The sequence below is a fragment of the Cynara cardunculus genome (genome assembly GCF_001531365.2).
Source record: "Cynara cardunculus var. scolymus isolate 2C chromosome LG 2, CcrdV1, whole genome shotgun sequence".
NCBI lineage: Eukaryota > Viridiplantae > Streptophyta > Magnoliopsida > Asterales > Asteraceae > Cynara > Cynara cardunculus.
In genome coordinates, this window is record NC_037529.1 from 14,604,801 (window position 1) to 14,628,286 (window position 23,486).

The 23,486-nt window shown below is 34.7% G+C and overlaps 3 protein-coding genes across 4 annotated transcripts; 1 reads left to right on the top strand and 2 right to left on the bottom strand.

Moving 5' to 3' along the window:
* The first annotated feature begins 6,846 nt into the window (after window positions 1-6,846).
* On the top strand, window positions 6,847-10,523 carry LOC112507117 (grpE protein homolog 2, mitochondrial-like). Its single transcript, XM_025111547.1, has 6 exons — window positions 6,847-6,960; window positions 7,067-7,215; window positions 8,376-8,834; window positions 8,906-9,073; window positions 9,209-9,337; window positions 10,294-10,523. The coding sequence occupies exons 1-6, from the start codon at window positions 6,957-6,959 to the stop codon at window positions 10,381-10,383; spliced, it is 999 nt and encodes a 332-aa protein (XP_024967315.1). The 5' UTR covers window positions 6,847-6,956; the 3' UTR covers window positions 10,384-10,523.
* Window positions 10,524-11,060: 537 nt separating this feature from the next.
* Window positions 11,061-12,692, bottom strand: LOC112507811 (pentatricopeptide repeat-containing protein At1g77170, mitochondrial). Its single transcript, XM_025112529.1, has one exon. It carries the CDS (start codon window positions 12,651-12,653, stop codon window positions 11,385-11,387), a length of 1,269 nt encoding a protein of 422 aa, XP_024968297.1. The 5' UTR covers window positions 12,654-12,692; the 3' UTR covers window positions 11,061-11,384.
* Window positions 12,693-16,218: 3,526 nt separating this feature from the next.
* On the bottom strand, window positions 16,219-19,902 carry LOC112507299 (SNW/SKI-interacting protein A-like). 2 transcript variants are annotated; one of them, XM_025111831.1, is made up of 2 exons: window positions 19,757-19,902; window positions 16,219-18,202 (listed from the first exon to the last, which is right to left on the bottom strand). In XM_025111831.1, exon 2 carries the CDS (start codon window positions 18,174-18,176, stop codon window positions 16,359-16,361), a length of 1,818 nt encoding a protein of 605 aa, XP_024967599.1. In that variant the 5' UTR covers window positions 18,177-18,202; window positions 19,757-19,902; the 3' UTR covers window positions 16,219-16,358. The 2 variants fall into 2 exon arrangements, with proteins under 2 accessions (XP_024967599.1, XP_024967598.1); XM_025111830.1 differs by having other exon boundaries at window positions 19,781-19,901.
* Between the last annotated feature and the right edge of the window lie 3,584 nt (window positions 19,903-23,486).

The window sequence follows — 23,486 nt, forward strand, 5'->3', positions numbered from 1 at the left end:
ATCTTTTTTCTCTTTATTTACTTCTGTTTTACTGTTCATGAGTTGAGTCAGAATTTTAGTCTGTTTATTACGATTTTGAATAAATGTTATGTCATTTATATGTGCATTAACTTTTGAAAGGTTGGTTGCACGCAATGTAAGGATTGATGTTAAAGATTGTTGGTATTTGTGTGAAATATCATTGGAATCGATGTGAGAAACTTGTGAAGAAAGAAGAGATGGATTTGAAAGATAAGAGATGAAGAAGAAATGATGATTAAGGGTGTGTTTGGTATGCAGATATGACAGTTGTTCAGCGTTTGGTAAGACATGATAGGACTGGACAGAACTGGTTAAAATGACCAATTTACCCCCAATGAGCTGTTTAGTGTTTTTTTAACTAAATAATCAATATAAATGTTAACAAATACAGTGTGCAAAGTATAACTTACATCAAACCACTACTACTTGCAAAAATATATTTGCAAAAATACATGATTTCATAATCAACTAATGATATATGAAAAATGTAAATATAATATAAGCATCAAGAATCCATTATCGAAGTAAATCTATATGCATTTCATACTAAGAATAAAAAACTACTACCAACAAGCGCACAATCAATTAAGCTGGATTAAATATCAAATAGTACATAAAATATAAGCATCAAGAAAACAATTTGACTAGTGATCCCATATAGTATCATCACATTCACAAAACTTGCATTCCATAAAACAAAACAAAAATTCACCTATCACCTGTACAATCACTCTTGTAAGATCAAAATCGAATATTTACTACTCTGATCAAGAGAAAACATACAAACTCATCGAAAACAACAAATTGCATGCGTGAACCTTACGCAATACGTTTGACGGTGATAAAATCAAGAAAACAATTTATGTAATTTATTAAATTATAATAGAATAATTATTTTTTATAACAAAATATATCATTTGAAGTTTTCGTCAAAACAATTAAAATGACACCAAATAAAAAGTTTATGTGGTTTTCTATTTTTATTTTTATCTCTTTCCTACATTATTTTTTATTATTAATATATAATAAATTACATAAATTAATAAAAATATAGAAACCGTATAAAATTAATATTTTAAGAACAGTCAAATGAATGTTTAAGAAACATAAAATACAATAAATAAAATTTAAAGAATGAATAAAATGTAAAAGAGAGACCTATTTGATGTTTTAGAAGAGAATTAAGTTTTATTTTGAGGTTATATTGGTAAAATATAAGTCTGTTCCACCTTGTTCCACTATGTTCCATGGGGTAGGGGTGGAACAGGCCCGTTCCACTTTGTTCCACTCTGTTCCTGTCTATTCCACATTAAATTCATGCCAAACATGGGACAGGGATCTTTGTCCTGTTCTGTCATGTCCCTGTGCAATGTACCAAACGCACCCTAAAAGATCTTAGCGGCTTGAATCCCTGCCTCGATAACTCCTCTTGGTGCAGAAAAGGATTAATAAACAATTAAGCAGAAGTCTCAGTCTGTCAAGAAATGGAAGAACACTAGAAAAAGGATAGCTCTTAGCTTGCATGTTTTGATGTACGACTGCCACCATTTAAGAGCATTAAGCATGTTGTTTTTATCATCAATATAGTAACAATACACTGGATTGTTTATTCATTTTTATAGTTGGAATTTGTAAAAATGGATCAAGATAGTGACAACATACTTAATCCTTTACTTAGACTTCAACCACTTTTTACGTAGTTTATTGCTCATATGTGCAGTCGTTTTTACCTGTTTGTTGACATCTTAACGAGCTTAATAAGACTTACAACTTATTCGGTCAGCTATACATGACCGTCTGGTAGTGGTTTAATGATATAGAAAATAATTTATTTGATAAATTTCTAGGGGGCTTTATGTCCCAAAACTGTTATTCCCAATTAAAAAACACGTTCCTTCCATCTATGAAAAAAAAATCTCAATCCATACAGACTAATTAATTCACACAGTCAGCTTTATCTATACACGACTTAATGGAAAACCAACCAAACATCTCCTAAATCCAATTATTATTAGTTTAAGATTCTCATCTTATTTTATATTTTTATATTACATAAAGCAAGATAAAATCACTAGGTGCAACATACAACAAGCAAATGTTGGCCTATTGTTGTAGCATGAGTTTAGTTTGTTCAAGTAGCGTTCACTTGAACCTGAATAGATTGATCACCGCACATGTGACATTCCTTTAGTCGAGTTAAGGTTCAGGAATGGGGTTAATGCAATGAAGTTGCCTTATTTGTAAAATGAGAAGCTAGAAAGGACTATATGTAAATTGTAATTACATAGAAATATTAATACTTTGCATGGTTAACTTCTTCAGTCAGCACTTTCGGGTTTACTTCTTTTTGCATGGAGAATTTGATGAGAAAATTTATATGAAAATCGCACCATGTTACAACACGAGCTTGGTCATTAATACAATATGTAGATTGAAAAAGGCCTTCTAAGGGCACAAACAGTTATTACCACGAAGCATGGTTGGGAAGATCTACCAAAGTGATGACAAAATGGGAGATGGACATAGTCAGACGAAGATCAGGTTTCGTTCTTAAAACATCATCTTTAGGCAAAGTCACAACTCATAATCCTATTAGTGTATCTCTATGAAATGATTGTAGATAGCATAATGACAGGCAAAATAAACTTCTTAGTTAATGTTTGGCTTAAAGCGTTTTTTTTATTAACATGGTGTAACATCCAATCTCTAACATGCCCAAATTATTTGTTGAGTATATTTAATTATTGGGTTAAAGAGAACCTATGATTTAGTGGGAGTTTGGGTCTGAAATTTAGAATTATACTTCTTAGGAATATATTAGAGGATTTGGGAAAAAAATTACGTCAAAAAGATACGTAAAACTGATTTTTTTGGGAGATCTTTTCTAAAATATTTTTGTTGAATATTATAGATTATCTCTTTATGAACGTGTAGGCGAAAACCTCTTAGAAAACGGAGGTCCGAGCGAAAAGTTATGAATAATTTAAGTGTTGATGGTCAAAATRGGTACCTAGCCGGGCCAACCCGGCCCAACTCGAGTTTTAGCATTATAAATTAGATTTTTGGCCCATTTTTCATGTCATCTGAGTTCAGAACTCACACATACACTAGATGTGTGATTTTCACACACATAAGCTCGATTCAACTCAAATCAAAAAGACATTACAAGATCTTTGAAGGATTTGATCATCAAATAAGGTATAATATATTTTTGCACTTATTTTTGGTTGACATACTTGTTATATGGATTGCATGTTGAGTTAGAGTTAGGGTTTCATAGGGGTTTGATCTTAAGTGTATAAAATGAGTGCATTTTAGTGTTTATGGCATGAAATGGTCATTAGATTCAATAGATTATCAAAATTTATGAAAACTCATTATATAAACTTTGACTTGATTAAGTCAATGATTTGGGAGATAATATAAATGATAAATAAAGGTTGGATTTTGGTTGTTTATGTCAAATATGTTATATTAAGTTGAGATTCAGAAGTTGGAATAGTTTGGAATCGAAATGGTTTGAGAAAAATGTATGAAAATGAGAATTTCCACTTAAGAATGCACCAAAAATGTGCAGACTTTGAAAAACTGTATAAAATCGTAGAAAAATCCAAATGAGGTGAGGCCAATTTTCTTAGTTAGATAATTGAGTCTAGTTTATTTGTTATTTTATTATCAAGTCATGAATTCGAGTTTAAAATGGGCAAAATAGTTCTGCATGCAACAGTTGTACATAGAAATTTAGGTAAAGTGTTCAAATAGGATATGTGTATATCATGAGTTTCTTATATTGGTTACTTATGAGATTTTGTACATTTACTCCAGGGGGTAATTAGGACATATTTTGATGCTTTGGAAGCAATCTAAGTGTGGTAGCTTGGACTTGCTTTGTGAGCTCATTGTGGAGCTTTTCGGTATTATACGGTTGCCCGGTGAGTTATATAGTTAATTGATACATATTGATTTGAACATATATATTTTCATATGAATGTTTTTGGTCTGGAATTGAGTCACACAATCTTGATTTGTCTTTGATTCCGTCTCTTGAGTCGATTCCATATTATGATCTCGTTACATCGGTTTGTTTTCCGGGTCCGGACTCGTTGTTTTGTTTCTTGAATTGTATGCCATAGTACGGGTACTACTTCGTGTGGCACACCAAAAGTTTATGGCAAAGTCAAGATCTCGGGATGGACGGGTGAGACTTTCTGCGGTTGTGAATACTCATTGCTCAAAGAGGAGGAAGAGCAATGAGTAGGGAACCTTGGCACATACCCGGTAGAGGAAGGCGGGCAGTGCGAGATTTCCCGTAATGTATGGTTCTGATTCGGACTTTGGCATGAGCCCGAGAGGTGAAGGACGGGGTGATGCACTGTCCTCGTTATGTTTATCGATTCGATCTCTTGGTTCTTGATATTTATTGGTATTCTAACGTTGCTGAATATATTTGGTTGTTGATCATGTCTCCTCGTTGTATTGAGCATCAATGGTATGGTATATTATGGTGATTTGAATATGGAATCCTATGATCTTAGCATCTGGTACGTAATTGTTCACTCGGTTTCTTGTAAGTCTCGATTTGCATTTAGATGATGTCTTGAACTCTTTTATTGATAAGAGGTTATTAAGTATGTTTATAAACATGTGCGATATTGATATGTAATACTTAACTATTAACTCACTAAGCGTTGGCTTACCATTTAAGTGGCAACCTCTCTCAGGAAAGAAGACGAACAAAAAGAAAGAACCCGTTGTTTGACTCGAAGAATTATCGAGGAACTTGAAGATTACGATCTTGCTTTTGGTAAATAGTAGCTTATTACAGTATCTCATAGATGTAGTAAGTGTAGCTTATATATAGTCTTGTTCCGGTTATAAGTATGTCCCGTATTATTTTGCTACCTAATTCGGGTTGTAAGTAAAAATCCATTATATCCAGTTTGAAATTATATTTTGGGTGGTTTTATCACTAAAATAGAACGGATATTTCGAAGTTTTTCTAGAAATTAATATCCTGTATTTTGAGGTTAATCAATGATAAGCCCAGATCTGTGTGTTTCAAATGGTTGGTCCATTTTCATCGCCTCTGGACCATTTCATTAGGTTGGTTCATTTTCATCGCCTCTGGTTCATTTTCATCGCCTCTGGACCACTTCATCGCCTCTAGACCATTTTCATCGCCTCTGGACCATTTCATCGCCTCTGGTCCATTTTCATCTCCTCTGGTCTTCTTCCAGACTTAGTCGTTTAAGCAAGATCTTCAAATTTTCCATCCTTGGCCCCGATTATTTTGATAAAACTTTTAGAATAATTAGTATAATTTTTTGGTCCTAACAATCAATAAATTATATTTTATTGGAGATTTTATATAATTGGTAATTTGGGGATTTCTTGAGCGTGATTGTTACACATGGATATCCAACCCGTTATACGTGCCGACTAATCCCAGGACGACCACCTGCTTTGCAGATAGCCCGAAGTCACTGCATTTGAACCTTGGTGACTACAAGGGGATTTTTATTCCTCCTTGGATTTGAACCTGGATCTCCTGATACTTTTGATCTTTGGAGCCAAACTCAAACCAATCAGACACCACCCTTGTGGTTAGGCTTAAAGAGTTTAAGATGAAGGCATTAGGAAGGTTACAATACTTCCTGGGATTGAAGTTACATTCTGAACAAGATGTTTTTAAATCTGTCAATAGAATTATGTCATAAATCCACTCAAGGAAAAGGATAAGACAAGATGCAATTAAAGAAATGAGTACTTAAATAGAACTGAACCACAAACTCAACAAGGTAAAAGAATATGAAACTATAATGGCCTGTGTGTAAGCTATTGTGGTTGAAGATTGTTCCATAGGATTTAAAGGCTAAATGTGATGGCCCATTGAAACTTCACTTGATAGCAAGACTACAATAAGCATAACTTACAAACCAATGCAACGTGATCAAACGTAACGCATTAAGGCTGACACACACTTCATTAGAGAAAGGTTGTACATCAGACTGTTTGTATATCTCACGTCTTTGCACGTGGCGAACCAAATGTCTATTCTAATTTCCATAGTTAGGTTTGTAAATTGTTCATTCGAACAGACAATTTTATCTTGCTTGTCCCTAGAGTTTGCTAAGGTTGTTGAGTTTTCCTCTTTGCCATTGTTAATGGTCTGAACCATGGGCAAATGGTCATGTTGTTGTACTGATTTGCCCATTTAATGTTGTTGCTACAAAATTATGATATGATTCCCTTTGTTATGCATCTTCTATTCAGATTGTTGCTTCAACGATTAGTATGATTCAACAACTTTTATATTGGTTGGTACTAATATAACTTGTTCTAGTGTAGCCTAATATTTCTTATCGTCACTTTTTTTTTCTGTATATTATTGCTACTTTGATTCATACTTTGTTCAAGCAACGATCTTATTGTTATTTTTAATCATGGGTGATAAACCTTAAATCCTATTGGGATTATTGAGCATTTTTAATAACTTAATAAAATATATGAATAATTAGTTAAAATGATAGATTAATTGGTTGAGCATTAGATCAAAAGATTGGATAAATCCAATCTGAACCAATGGATAACCAATAGTAACATCCAATCATCCATTGGATTTGGATTGGATGTCCAATGTTAATCGGATCGGATCGGATGACAAATATTCAATATCCAGTAGATAATCAGATTGGATTGGACCCATATAAATTCATTGGAATTCACCCGATTACACCCTTGGTGACAAGTACCAAACACACCCTAAAATGGTGATGATAGTTTGAGTTCAAGGACTTAAAATTCAAAAAGCAAAAGTTTAGGGCCTTCCGTTCAAAGCAGCCAAAGTTAGGCTAGTGAAACGGGGTTTTGCATAAACCCTAAAACCTTCTTCGTAGAGATTTCTATCTGAAAGCTGAAGCCCTATCTCCAATCTAATGAGTACTCACTGTTTTTCATTGCAGAATTTGAAGAAAAATGCATTTGGATTTTTGTTTTTATTTCTGTAAAGTGATTTTGAAACGCAGATTTTTTGTTGAACTGGTAGGAGCTTGTGCGCTCGTTTCGGAGATATGGAGGAAGAAGCGATTGAATTTGAATTCAATGAGGTCGATGCAGATTAGTAGTGTCATGAGGTGCTATGAAGATTCTCGCCAGCTTCATTCCCGCTATCGTTTCGTTCGATCGCCGTTTAAGGTAACTCAGATGTTTATTGATTTAAACTGTGTTTTTATAACGCAATTATATCGGTCAATTCTTACTGAACGTATTTCTATGAGTTTTTTATTTAATTTATTTTAACTTATGAACCGTAATCTGTAAATTTAGAAATTGTGGTTTTGAGTGTTGCTAGTCAATCTAACTGTAGAAGCTTGTTCAATGTTCATTGTCTATGATCCGTGGTAGCATATATCGGGAATAGTCTAAATGTCTAATAGTCTAGTAATGTGATTCAGGTGTCACCTTGAAAGCTAAAAGAATGGGAGAAATGGGACAAAAGATACGTTTGGGTTGATTTTTTTTTTTGGGGGGGGGGGGGGAGAGGGGGGTTTGTTTGGATCTATAGTTGCAAAATGCTATGAGAATGTGCAAAATGTGGGATCCAAGTCATGATTACTTGTTGAACACTTTGGTGACAATGGTATTAGATGAGTTCCTAAGGGTACAAGTCAAGGTTCTAAATGGTGTGAGGCGCGGTGGAGCGACGAGATCAAGCCTCAAGCCTTAGGAGCCATGACGAGGCCTGGATGTTTTCCAAGGCGTGACTTATGATGGCGGATATGTGTATCATATACATATAATTATATACACACATATACTAATACTTAATTATCCAATGATATTAAACAATTTAAATTAAGTTATATACTATAAACTAAAAAGTAAAACACTAGAAAGGTAAGAAAAACCAAATATTGTGTTATAAAAACTGTGCATTGGGCCATGGTGTGCCACAAGCTTAATGTGGGGTTAGACACGAGCCTTGAGCCACGACACGTCATGGCCAGCCTTTTAGAACACCGGCACAGGTAACAAAAATTCTGTTATTTGGAATTAGAGATTTGTTTATGGCTGTGAAGTTTGTGCAATTCATGGTGATACTTTTCTACTTGTTTAAACAATATCGAACTTAAACCTATAATGGGGAAGTTCAAAAAATTATAAAGAAGGGGGGGGGGGGATGAAAGCCCAAGATTTTATGGTGGTTTTTCGGAGAATAGCCGACTCCTATGGTTCACCTTCTGGCTTTGTGGGGATGACCCTGTTTTGGACCTACAAGATAATTTCATATCTTTCTCTTCCTACTCTCTGGTTCGAACTTCAGAATACGTGATTTATAGAGCTTCTTGTTGTAGGAGGTAACAAGCCAAGTATCTGAGCTCCATAATTCTCTTACTGGTTCTTCTATTTACCAGTGTGGATTCTTTTCATTTGCTTCTTCTCAAAATAATGAAAATGAAATTGTCCAACCTGGGAATAAGACAAGGACTACCGTGGAGACCAACAGTGCTCATGGAGCCGGACTTCCTGATAACAAAGTGGATTCGGGTGCCTCTGACATATCCCAATCTGCCAAAAGAAGGAGAAGAGGTACTAAAAGAACTAAATTTTCTGATTCAGATTCAGATTCTGAAAACGACCTATCCAGGGATGATTTAGTAAAGCTTCTGGCAAAGAAAGAAGAACTTCTAAACAAAAAGAACAAGGAGATGGAGATTATGCAAGAAAAAGGTCTGAGGAGTTTTGCTGAAATTGATGATGTAATTGCGAGGACAAAACGAGCAGCAGAAAACTCAAAAAAGTTTGCCATACAGGTTTTCCTTAATCATCCATTTTTAAGTCAAAAATCTATTATGCGTTGTTTAATCCGATACTATGGTTGCAGTCATTTGCAAAGAGCTTGCTGGACGTTGCAGATAATCTTGGTAGAGCCTCATCAGTTGTGAAAGACAAATTTACAAAAATTGACACTACAGAAGACCCTGCCGGAGCTCTACCTCTTTTAAAAACATTACTGGAAGGTGTAGAGATGACAGAAAAACAACTAGCAGAGGTAACTGTTTCTTTGCATCAATTGGTAACCACTGTGATCCATTTATATAGAACGAAATGATTCTTGTTATCAACAATTAGATCCTTGAAATGTGAAAAAAACAGCCTTTTTTTCGTTCCCCTTCGAGCTTAACAGGTATTCAAGAAGTTTGGGGTGGAAAGATATGATCCTGTGAATGAACAATTTGATCCAAATAGGCATAATGCAGTGTTTCAAGTACCAGATCCATCAAAGCCTCCAAATACTATTGCTGTTGTAATGAAGGTATGCTGCCTTACTTGTACTCGAAAGTTGCTATGTTTAACTAGACAGTTTATATAAATGTTTCAGCATGCCAATTGTCATGTCTAAGGGGCTGTTTACCAAATGCTTACCAGGTAAGCTCTTAACGGCAAAAGTTCCCACCTTCACTTACCTTCTTGGGGAACATTCTCGGCCATCAAAATGGTTTGTTTGTAACCGTCTCTTATCTGGTAAAAGCTAACGGGTTAGAGTCTTTTCTTTCTCGCTTACTGGGTAAGACTCTCGGTCCTTGCCATCGCTCTTAGAGGCTGTTTACCAAACGCTTTCCCGATAAACGCTTACCGGGTCACTTACCTTACTAGATAAACATGGCAAAGACCGAGACCGAGAATCTTACCCGGTAAGAGCGATAGCAAGGACCGAGAGTCTTCCCCAGTAAGTGAGAATGATAACTCTTGCCCTAGTTAGCGCTTACCGGGTAAATTGCTGCATACGGTGCCGTTTTGACGGACTAAAATCTTACCCGATAAGGTAAGTGAGAATGTTGACTCTTACCTGTAAGTGCTCACCGGGTAAGCGTTTGGTAAACAGCCCCTTACTTTGTAAGATTCTTGGTCTTTCCCATGTTCATCTAGTATGGTTGGTGATAATGGTAAATGCTTATCGGGTAAACGTTTAGTAAAAGGCCCATAAATCTCTTTAACGGAGGGATATGGTTAGGACATCTAAATCTTGGCCAATATTTGAAGGGAATTAGATGCTTACTGAATTAATGTTGGTAATAAAAAAACATCTTGTTTGATGAACAATCTATCTAATTTCTGTTTAATTGTGAAAAACACTTGACAAATAATGGATACACATGCTTAATTTCTAAATCATGTTAACATGTCATCAGAAGATATATAAGATTTCAGAATACAGTTATTTTGTTCAAGAGTCATGAAACCAAAAAGAACCATTTTGTATATTTGCAGCCGGGATACACACTGCATGAACGAATCATACGACCAGCTGAAGTTGGTGTAGCGGTGGGTTTCGCCACAGACGATAAGGAGTCAGACTAGTCAATGTCTTATTACTGGTACTCTTGAAATCGAAATTTCGAAATGTTACATCAGGTTCAACATATATTATCAAATGTCTTGCTACCAACATTGTATATTGGCTTGCTTTTTGAATGTACTACTGATATTTAATAAGAATCGTAACAATAATCGTCGCATACCGGTCCCGGGCCGGGCCGGACCAGTTTGGCCATCACTAGTCGTAGTTAACCAAAACTGGGCCTGCTCCATAACGGATTATGAAGGGCCGTAACCGGTCAAGCCCCAACAGTTACCCAAATCGGTCCTACGCCAGGCCTTGTGTAACCAATTGTATAAGCGGTTGGAACTTGGAAGGACCAGAATGATGCACTACGTTTTAATGTAACTATTTGTATTTTAACAATTTTTCGAGTATATAATGTTTTATTTAAACAGTTTATATCTTATTAAATATACAATAAAGATTAAAAAAACAGTTAAAAAAACACAAATTGTCAGCAACCGGTTATAGTCACTCCTGATATTTTCAATTGAACCAACAACCGGTCATAACTAGGGTGGACCTATGCGCATGCTTAGTTGATTTTCGCTAGTAGATCTTTTATTTTTCGGGTATGAAAGATACACTCGCTAAAATTTCGCTAAAATTTGAAAGGCGCTTGGGGATATTAAAAACATACAAGAAACGTCAACCAAAAAACTTCCCTCGAAATGGTGCATCTCGGCTAAAAATACATCGGGCTTACGCCTAATAGTCTTGCGTCTTACTCAAAAGATCAATTCCATTTGAAAAAATGTATTTTATTCCCCAAATCGACACAATTAACTTTTCCATGGATCACTGCAACCTTATGGGCCTTTGGTCCATCTTAAATATGCACCCATTCAACAAATATCCCGGATCTGTCGCTGGTTGGTCCGTTAAGGTTTCATGAAGCAGGGAAGCGGACCGGTTAAGAATCCAACCAGTTAACCGTTTTTGTCCATCTTTAATTTAACGATGGCTAACCTCTTCGAGTTCATGCTCCCAAGCTATAACCAGGAATCTTTGCAAGTCTCCTCTCCTTCATTATCCTTCTCATTCTTCCAACATCTTCCCACAATCCATTACTAGCATATATATTTGACATAACCACATAAACCCCATCATTCCATGGTTCCATTTCCTGCAAATGCTTCCCCACCCATTCTCCCATCTTCACATTCCCATATTTCTCACAACCACCCATCAAACTCCCCCATATCACCACATTACCTTCCATCGGCATCGCCTCCACCATTTCTCGTGCCTCCTCCAACAACCCGCATCGGCTAAGCAAATCCACCATGCACCCATAATGCTGCAACCATGGCTCGATCCTGTATTCGTTCTTCATCATATTGAAGTACCGTTTCCCTTCGTGTACTAATCCACCGTGCACACAGGCACTCAAGACGCCCACAAAGGTCACACCATTAGGCCTAACAGAGGCTTCTTGCATTTGATGGAAGCTTTGTAGTGCATCGTTGACATGCCCGTGGATTGCGTACCCTACAATTAGAGATGTCCATGAAGAAATGTTTCTTTCACGCATTCTTGAGAAAACCCGATAAGCTAGATCCATTCTACCACATTTCCCGTACATGTCTACGAGTGAATTGGACATTAAAATGTCTGATTTGTTTAAGGTCTTGGCTTGAAAGACGCATTTGTGCAGCTGAAGAGCTAACCCTAAATTGCCTAAGGTTCCACAGGCTGAAGTTAAACTAACCATGGTCAGGTTGTCTGGTTCTAACCCACTTCTCTTTAACTCGAAAAACATGTCTACAGCTTCCCTTGCGCACCCACCTTGTGACAACCCTCCTATAACAGCATTCCAAGAACCAAGATTTCTTTCAGGACTTTCATCGAACAGTTTAAGTGCATCGTCAAACTCACCCGCTTTGGCATACAAACTAATTAACCCACTTTCGCAAAACAAATTCGTCTCCAACCCATGTTTCATGGCAACCGTATGAAGCTGTCTGACAATCGAAATCTTGTTTTCTTGAGACACAGCTTTCAAAACAACGGGTAGTGTGTAGGTATCCGGGTAAACGCCGGCACGGGTCATGGCTATGGTTACATACAGTGCCTTGGAAGGGGAAGAAAGCCTGGTGTATGCTCTGATGATGGTATTCCAATAAAATGGCTCAGTGTAAAGATCAAGCATATGGATTCTGATAACATGAGCATAGATTTGGTTAAGTTGCTGTATATTAGTGCAGTTTGTGATCTGGGTCGATAGCGTCTTGGCTAGCGTAATCATTATTGGCGTTGTTTTGGGGATCAAAAGATTTGAAGAACGATTGCGAGTGAAACAGCAAGAAATGGACAAGTATTTCTTGTGTATCCCCTTTGGAGAGGAGTTTGTGCAGGGCTTAATCGGCTTATATAGTTTAACGTAAATTATACATTTTGCCCCTATACTTTCGAGTATTTTCACTATGGCCCTTCACACCTACACTATATGAATAACATTTAAATGTATGAAAAAAGGTATTTGATAAGTATTAATTTATTAATTTTATTATATCATTTTTTTAATCATATTATTTTATTCAGACATTAATGTTTAAACTGAGTCATTTAAGTCATTTTATGTAATTTCTTAATTTTATGTAAATTAGTAGTATTATGTCATAATCTTATGTTATTTTGTTAATTATGTAGATTTTTGAAGTTTTTGGCCAATTGTATAGCAGTTTTACAAGATTTTTTTGCTGAAGTGGTGCTATAGCAGCTCTATAGGAGTGTGTGGTGGGCAACATCCTCACTTTTGGGCCGAGACTTTGGAATGACGAAATTAGCTGCAGATTCTGGACTTGGGCTGTGAGCTAATTTATAGTTTAAGTTTCTCTTTTGTACTAATGACTTATCTTTTTGCATAAGGACATCTCCAGTGCATGACACTCTACCAGAGTGTCATGGACTGCTACATCAGCATTCCACTCACCATACAACTCTATCATTTTATACCCACACTCCATAACACTCCAATGAGTTTAATGGATTTCCACATCATATATATATATATATATACACACACACACACACACACACACACACACACACACATATATATATATATTATCTATAAATATAATTTTACCAACAAATTTAAAAATCTACTAGCATATGGCACAACAGCTGATCAATTTGATGAATACTTAAGAATTGGAGAAACAACTTCAATCGAATTAAATCTAAATGTAGTTTATGTAATGTATTTTAAAATTAATGTAATATCTTATTAATGTAATGTATTTTGAAATTAATGTAATGTTTTATTAATTATGTTGTTTTTATAAATTAAGAAAAATAAAAATAAAAATTAATTTATTGATTAATAAATATCATATTATAGTGTGTGTGTATATATATATATATAATATCATAATTAAATCCTTACAAATTTAATTATAAAAGAAAAAATAAATTAGTGGGTCCCATTGATTTAGCTATGATGCGTATAATGGCCATGAAACTCTATTCCATGCAACTCCCATTAACCTCTCTTCATAATGCATGATGCATGTAATGACATTCATGATCCTCCCCAATAACCTCCATTGAAGATGCCCTAAGTCTTATCCTCTTTATAAATAGGAGTTATTACTAGCTTTATATTACTTATTTTACCTTTGGATTTAATACTTTCTATTATTTTTGTCTACCTTTCAGCTTTCTTGCTTAACAAGAACTGAAATTGTTGAAGTAAATTTGCACCATGTTCTCAAGATTAATCCAAATTATAGTATTCCAAGTTTCATCTCCTTTTTACTTTCAATCCTCAAAAGCTTTCAAATTTTCGTTACAAGTTGAATTAATCGATCATTGTTGCAATACATTGGATTTCATCATTTGTGGTTCACGATTAATTTCCTTAAATAAAAAAAACTTTTTCCAAGTGTTCACAAATATTCTCACTTTTAGTGAAAAAACTTGTTTTGCAAGTCCTTCTTTTTTACTTTATGTCATTTCTTTTATAGTATTCTACATTTCCTTGCACTTTACTTTTCTGCAATTTACTTTTCAGTATTTAATTTACAGTATTTTAATTACTGCAATTTATTTTTATGTAATTTACTTTTCTGAAATTTACGTTCCAACAATTTATCTTTCAGTCATTTATATTTCTACACTTTAATTTATAGTCTTTTTTACATTCTCGCAATTTATTTTCTGCTATTTACTTTTTTGTATCAGTTATTTACTTTTCAGTCTTTACATCATTCGCAAGAAGAAACCGAACGATGATGGACTAAATGTAAGGATGGTTATTTGCCCGACCCGGTGGAGAACCCGACTTATCCGCCTCGAACGGGGACGGGGATTCACCGCTAAAACGGGTCTAGGGACCGGGGACAGGGATTCCCGGTAGATTCAAAACGGGGTCGGTGCCGGGGCTATTACTTAAACCGGAGTCGGGGTCGGGGTTGGGGCTAGGGATCCCTGTTAAACTCAAACTAACGAATATTCTTCATGAAGTTTTACCAAGGATGTTAATCCCCTTACCTACGGGGACCAGAGGCTGTTACTAAAAACTGGGGTTGGGGGCGGGGATTACGAAACTTGCCTCATCCCCGCCCCGTTGTCATGCCTAGCTAAACGCCTTAGCTTCGGGTGTAAGGGAAAATTAAGACCAATGCCGATGTAAAAGTACAAATGTGCCTTGTTAGCATTATTGTCTAACTATTTGTTTCAGGAGGTTAATATTTCATTGAAGATTACATTGAATTAATTGACAACTAATTTTATGAATAAAAATGCATTAACTTTTAGATTTAAGGTAAATAAGAAAATTTGAGGTAATAGAAGAAGACTATAAAGAGTTTTAGTATCTGACATTTACTATATATCTACGGTGTAGGATGGTAACATTGTGTTTTGAGATTAACGACGTCTAACATAAATGATATCGTATCGATAACACGTTGGCCTGTGTGTACTCTTAAGAGGTCGTCTGATCCGATAGTTGATACTGTGACAGTTCTATAACATCATCCAGTGGTATTGTAGAACTATGGCAGGAGTGCTATGCCATCTTTCTACTGGATCACCTGTTTTATGTCTTAATTAAATCTTTGCATCATGTGCTTCTTTTCACGACTGATATTTTTTTAATTGCTAATCAAACCACCCAATTTTAGATAAAATAAATCCTTCGAATTCGTCATCTGAAATTAGTTTTTAAAGACTGGACTTTTGAAGAACTTTACAAAGCTTTCTTTGTGGGAACAATATCTGATACTTATACCATAATTAGTTGTTACAAGACGATAATAATTCAAAGTGTATATTTACACCGAGTTCTATTTTTGTGTTGAAATCTAAGGTTTCATAAATCGAACAAGCGATTTTATATCTAAATAGTTTAATATAAATAAAAAATTACATATGGAGTTACTAAATTCAATTATTTATCATTGTTTAAAAATTAACAAATAGAAAAACAAACACTAAAATTTATAGATCCGATGAATAGATTTATTAGGGCTTGTGAGAAGTGTAAATTTTTTTTATTAATAAATGTTCAGATAAGTTGGCATATATATTATATTTTATATTAATGTATGCGAGTTGAGCTCTAGAAAGAGAGTTAAAATGAGAAGATAGGATGAGATGTATTTGATTAATTCTCGTATCAAGCACAGTTCATAAATGAGTCTAAGATTAAAGGTGATCAAGGATTCAGATCTCATTTTACGCTTCTCATTTTCTAAAAACTTCGCTTTCTTCATAAAACTCCTACTAAAAACTTACTAAATAAACCATTTTTTACACATTAAGCCACCTTCTGTATCATAAAATTTAAACACTAATATAAACACTAATATATAGCTGAACGAATAAACTCACGTTAAGACACATAGTTCCATTCCAAGTAACAAGTCCAACACATTGGTACACTCACTCATTCAAACACACTAACAACACAACCATGATGATATTAAGCACATCAGTAAGTTTGTTATCGTCCCCTTTCAAACCCAATCCGACTTCTACCAGACCCCCCTTCGTACCCTTCTCTCATCGACGACCCGCCGCTTGCTTTCATCGTCCCTCCGCTTCCGACTTTATCCAACGCCTTCTTCCCTCCCTTAACCTCGGTCAAAAACTGGTCCAAACCAAATGGATCTGCCTCTTCCGCAACCTCCTTCTCGAACTCAACCGGTCGATCTCTTGGACCGCTCTTTTCACCAGCACCACTAAACCCTTTATCGGGTTTAAACCGATCCGTCTTCCTAATCTTCTCCATCTGCTCATCGGCCCCACCATACATCTCGTCATCAGCATCCTTCTTCGGCCTGTACAAGGTCGAAAGGGTCGGTTGAGTGGTAAACAAACCTTTGTCGTAGACGTTGTATTGGTCGTCAGTTGCGAAACCAGAGTCCATTCCCTTTTCTTGATTAAACAGCCGCTGGTCGTACATCACTTCTCCGCCACGAGATCCGCCAGCAGATGCCATACCGAGAGCCACCTTCTCGCTGATGTCACGATCTCGGTCTCTGGTGATCTTGCTCTTTTTCCCCATGGCTGCATCTTTGGCTTCTAATCTTCTTTCCCTCTCCCTCTCTCTACGTCTCTCCTCGCGAATCTTCTCTCTCTGCAACCGCTCTTCTCTCTCCTCCCTTGTCTCTCTCTCCTTCACGCGTTCATGTTCGTGTTCATTTCTCATGGGCCCATCCATGTCCATCATGATGTGGTTGGAGGATAGGGGAGCTGCTGGAGCTACAGCGCCAGTTCTCTCGGATCTTGCCTTCTGAGCTAAAGCGCGCAATTCTTGCTCTTTACGTTCCTTATCTTTCATCATCATCTCTTTCTGAACCTTTGATCTCATGGCAACAGCTTCTCTAGCTTTCTGTTCTGCCACATATAAGGCCTCGGAAAGTTTAGCAAAGTTATCATTGATTTGAACCTCCTGAAGTCCTCTGCCATCAGCTGCCAAACGTTTATCGAGTGGAATGGTGTAACCTTTTGGATTCTTCCAGTTTGAAATGCATGGTGGGATTTTCCAATCTTGCTGGTCTTTAACAGTCACAGGTCGGGGAGGGGAGTGCATAACTGGGACGGGTGGGGAGCCATTAGCCTTTGGAACCCTCTTGTGTTTAAACTTTGGTGGGTCTAATGGATCAACGGGCATCTCCACCATTCTAATAATTCTCTCTTTTGCCCCTGAATTGAAAGCAGCCGACTGCTGTGAGGGCTTGTATTTGATGAACTTCGAATCTTGAGATTGCGTTTGAACGTTTTTGGGCTGTGCTGCACTTAATCGCACATTCACGATCTTCTCGAGAGCAGCTTTTGTCTGCAATGTGGTTTTCTCAATCTCTTTCTGCTTCTCAATATCCTCCTCTTCTTCTTCATCGTCTTCATTTTTCAAAATCTTTGGAACAAGATCTCTGTGCTGTGAATGCACAATCTTTGAAGCATTTTCGTTCTGCTTCACAATCGCATCAAATGTCAAATTACCATGGTCATCAACTGTTACAGGTAAGGTCTTGGGGCCAGAAGCTGCATCCTTCTTCCTACCCATTTCAAGAGGATACTGCCCATAATGAATCTCAGGGAATGCTCCACCATCACCAAAGTCTTGTGGTTTTGATGGTCGATACTTCAACCGTTCTGGTGTATTGTATAATGGGATCAAATTAGTTTTTATGATTTCAGTAAGATCATCCTCCGTGGGGGCGCTGTATCGTTGCTTAAACCATGGATCGCTTGAATGATCATAGAAGGTGGAAGTAGATGATTTAGCAGGTGGCAAAAGCTCCTTCAAAGCCGCCATCAAGAAAAGAAAGCCCAACAAACAACCTATCAAGAAAAGAAAGTCCGACATAGAAATCAAACAAATTAGGTCGTGGAATAAGTAAAAGATTATCAGTCTCAAATTGAAAAGAACAAAAAGAAGACTTCATAATCATGTTAGAAGGAAATTCCAAAAACCAAGATGTTCTTTATCCAAAATCAGTCAAACTCACATGCCAGATGAAAACTTCAACACAAAAATCAGACATTCAGGATGATTATATCAGGATTATGAGTTATAACTTGTCAAATTAGAACCACATATCTGGGGTTGACAACTCCGCTTTCTCCATGTAACCGGTGTTCGCTTGCAAAGATAATGTTTTCACTTAGAAATCAAAGTTAAAGTTTAAACCACCTAATCAACCTTCATCGTGATAATTATTCAGCAGTAACACATATAGTAGTTCTATAACAATGATAATTTTCAACCACCACAATCAGCAACATCAACTCACAGATACATGTATAAAAATAAACTAATAACACAACAATAGCTACATTATCTTCACATTGCACATTACCTATATTATAAATTATAGTAATTAGATGTTGTCTCAAAGAAATCTCACTTGATGTGCAAATTGCTGTCCTTCAAACATCTACAAGTATGCTCAAACTTTGTTAATGTGCACAAAATTTTATAAATTTACATCCAACTTGTTAAGAGACTTTCACGTAGTCCAAGAGATTCATATAGCTACTACCCTTTTTAGAAATTAAGGGTATGTTTGGCATGCACTAGCTTATGGTATTGAGCATATCCAAAAAAGCTCCGCTTGGGACGGCATAAGCTAGTTTTTTTCAATCGTTATGTAAGACAGCGTTTCAATAAGCTCCTTTATCAGCCAACAACTAGAGTATCAGTCAACTGTCCCAACACAGTCTAACTAAAAAACACTCATTAAAAAATTGCTTATTTCCTTTCAGTGAAAGATCAAGAACTGGACTCTACTTCCATATGGGATATATCAGCTACGTTTGTTTGGTGGTTTAGACGGTTTGCCACTAGGTTCCTGCTAAAATGCATTGCAACATGTTCTCCCCCAAATTCACCAAGTATTCTAGTACTTAAGCATACAAATTGATCAAACGAAATTTCTACTAGATTAGCTTCCAAAAATTTGCAATTTTACTAAAGCAAATTATGAAATCAATTAAATCAATCAGGTAAGCTTGACAACCGACTTGGAAAACTAATTGGCACTAAATCTGCCTTTGAGAGAGATAAAAACAGCTTCTGGCCTAAGAAATAAGAATAAATTCTCCTACAAATCCAGACAAGTTAGAGGTCATCTTAGGTTTACAACAGATGGAATGCCTGAAAGCAACGTAATAAACCCTAAATTAATCTAATATCAGATTGCACCCAAACTTGATCCTAGGTATTATTTAGATTTTCGTTCGACAACTTCCCAGAAAAATTAGTAGTGAATGTTGCCCACATAAAAATAAGAATCATATAACTTCATTAGAACACGTATCATCAGCTACCTAGGTAAAATTTGCAGATCAAACTATACAGCACAATCAAAGATCAACGATTACAGATAGAAATACCAAGATGTTCTGAATGAAAAAGACCTCTGGATCAACGAAGAGGTTGACGAGTTTTCAACGATCAAAATTTGAAACAATCCGTAATCTCTTCGGATGCTTTTTGGGGCCGATAAGCATCGGTGGTGCCTACAAATATTTGGAGCGCATTTACGGTTTGCTGTGTGTAGTTTCCTAATTTACGTTCAAGTACTCGAAAAAGATGGTTTTCGATAAGGATTTGAAAATGGAAATTGGGATTCACCCTCAATTCAAATAGTAGCTGCGGAAACGGCGTAGGTTTGGTTTGGGTAAATGGTTAAAATCTCAACTCAATTCAATCCATTTAATTAATTAGTTTCAGATTTTTTCACCCAATTCAATCAGTTACTTAAATATGTTGATAACAGGTTAACCTGTTTATAATTTTTTTTAATTCAGTCTGTTAAATAAATGAGTTGAACCTAATTAAATGAGTTGAGATTTTTCAATCCAACTCAATCTATTACCTAAATAGGTTGTAGCAGGTTAACATGTTTATAATTTTCTCAACCCAATTTGTTAAATAAATGGATTGAATATGGGTTGGCTCACTTAATTTTAAAATAAAATAAAATAAAAAAGATTAGACTATTTAATTTTATAAGCAATTAAGAACATATAATCAATCAGTAAATGAATCCGAAAGAAACAAAAAGGGAATGAATCACAAGAAAATAAAACAATCAAAACTAAGAACCAAATAATGAACTTTAGTAATTACTCTTTGTGATTGAGATGGAACAATGAGAAGAAATCAGTGAGTTCTACCGATTTCGTACCACCGCACCGATCAGAAGCTATGTGCCGGAGGCCGACAAGAGAGAGACGAGAAGCGAAAATCAGAGAGGGAGACTGTTGTGTTGGAGCCTTGGAGGCAGACGAGAGGGAGACCTGGAGGTAGACGAGAGGGAGACCTGGAGGTAGACAGATTGATTATTAGGGTTTCACAGTTCACTTTCATATTTCACAAACGAGAGGAAGAGACACTGAGAAATGTTGAAAAATGAAAATAGATAATATTAGATATTATAAATAAATAATCTTATATAATTAAAAATAAAATAAAGTTATATAATATTTTAAATGAGTTGAAAACACGTGCAAACATGTTGGAAATTTTAACCCAACCCATCATATTTATTTAAATGGGTTGAAAACCTCAATTTAACCTACTAATTTTGGGTTGAATTTAAATTGGATTGACACGTTCTTAATAAATTAACCATCTAACTTTTTAACTAGTAATTAACATTTTTTTAACTTAAAAACTATCTATAACCGACGTGGAATGTTTTAAATTAAAAAAAAAAAAAAAATACTTAAATCACTTTTACCGTACCGAAATGTGAACATTTCAAATTCTTTACATCCAATGACATCGCTCCCCTTCATCACATCGTCTTTGTCCACTCTCCATAGAACCATCATCGTCGTAGGACCCTGCCATCTCTTTCTCTCTCTCCCCCTCCCCTTATCTATTTTTTGTCTTCCAAGTCTCTCTTTTTTACAATAATTTAATGGAGCATGTACAGACAGATAAAAAGGTGAGTAAGAATCAAAATACAAAAGAAAAAAGCTGATAAAAAAGGGAGATCGATGGCAGGGGCCAATGGCGGTGATGGGCGGCAATAGAGAGCGGACGACATTGAGGTAACCCGGGATGACGAGGGGTTTGAATGACGTAAGATTTAAGAAAGGTAAAACTGACTTAGGTTTTCTTTTTTACTTTATAACTTTTCTGACCAGTTACAGGTAGCTTGTTGGAGTTAAGACATTGTTTGATAAACATAAGTAAACCTATTTTTTAGTACACGTTTGAATGAACATAAGTTAACTTATTGAAACGATAGTCGGAGTAGCGTTTTGATAGCTTATTGACACTTTTTCCAATTATAATCATCGTTAATATTAATTATAAATAAATATTGATTATTAATTAATATTAACTAAAAATTATTAATTAATTTTAATTATACATTATACATTGTACATTATGCATTAATATTAATTATTTATTATTTAGAATTATTATCAATCATTTCAAATATTACTATTTTGTTAATCATTGTTCAATATATTTAGTTATCAAAAATTATATATAACAATTTTATATCTATATTACATAAAAATTAAAATTATACTTATTTTGTTTTACTGATAATAAAATATGCTTCATGATTTAACAAATATTTAAATTTAATTATTAATATTTTTGAAAAATTATATCTATACTATATTATAAAGCATTTGATAGATACTCTTAAAAACATTTTTATGCTTTAAGTACTGTTTATTGATGTATATTATTCAAAATTCGAGATTACAAATAAATTGTGTATAAGTACAACTTATTAAAGTTCCATGTTTGAATTCGTGTAACTAAATGCAGATAAACATGAGCAACGAAATGATAAACATCTCGTTTTAAATATAAAAAATCTTAAATAATCATTGAGTTATACTTATAACAGAATACTTAATTAGTATCCTTATAAAAATTACATTATTAAACCAAAAATAATTTATTTTGTTATTAGACCTAAATTAAATTTGAATTAAAGATATTACATAAAAAACAAAAAAATTTAAAATGGATAATTTGATACTAATATCAATATATATTTTTTCAAATTTTTATGAATAAAAACATTATCGATTTCTCCAAATCACATAAAATCGTATTGTATCGACATAGACAAAAAGAATTAAAACAAAATATTATCTCGATATATTTCGCTGCATTACGCGAGTATCCTTGTAGTATTTATTAGGATATTTGAGATTGACCATTTATTTGTATTCATATTGTAATGTAATATTATTTAAAATCATAAATTGATGTAGATTTTTTTTTCTAATTTCTTTTAACAAATTCAAATTTATAATATATATGTATTGTAATAATTAATTTGTAATTTTTTTTATTAACATGTTATATTATTTAATTTTCTTTAATATATTGATTGTATTAATTAGCATATTGTAATATTATGGATTTGCTTTAATTATATTATGAAATGTTGTAGTTAACTAATTTTTCATGATGTTATTTTTGTTCATTTTACATTTTTATCTGGTTGATCAACTATTTTTTATCATCGTGGTTTGTTCATCAACTAGCTTATCAGCTACCGGTTAGCATATCAACTAACAGCTATCTTATCAATCATCAGCTAACAACTACTTATCTGCTAGTTTCCCAAACATAGCCTAAAAGAATGTAGTAACTAATTTTTAAAAGTTTAATGGTTTGTTTATTCAAAAAAGAAAAGACTTCATAAACTTAATTATTTAAAATGAAAAAGTTCAAATGTTTTTTTAAGAATAAAAAGTTCATGGACTTAATTACTCAAATTGGGAAAGTTGGTTGGCTTTTTATTGTCTTTTCCTCTTTTTAATACTAGAGGTGTATAGACTAACATGCGTGTACCTCGGCTAATCCAAAGGATCCTTAAAAACAATCAGACAAATTCTCAGTAGCCTTACAAGACTTAAACTGGTTGCCTCAATTATGTTAAGAATTTTGGAAACTGGTCTTAACTTCACATACTTCACTTTTAATCAATGGATTAAATATGAGAATGTTGGTCCCAAAAGGGTCTACAAGAATACTAAACAGTTTGTAGAAGGGGGGGGGGGGATGAATACAAACACAATTTTCAAATTTAAAATATATATTGATAAAGAAGATCAATACAGATTTTACAAGATT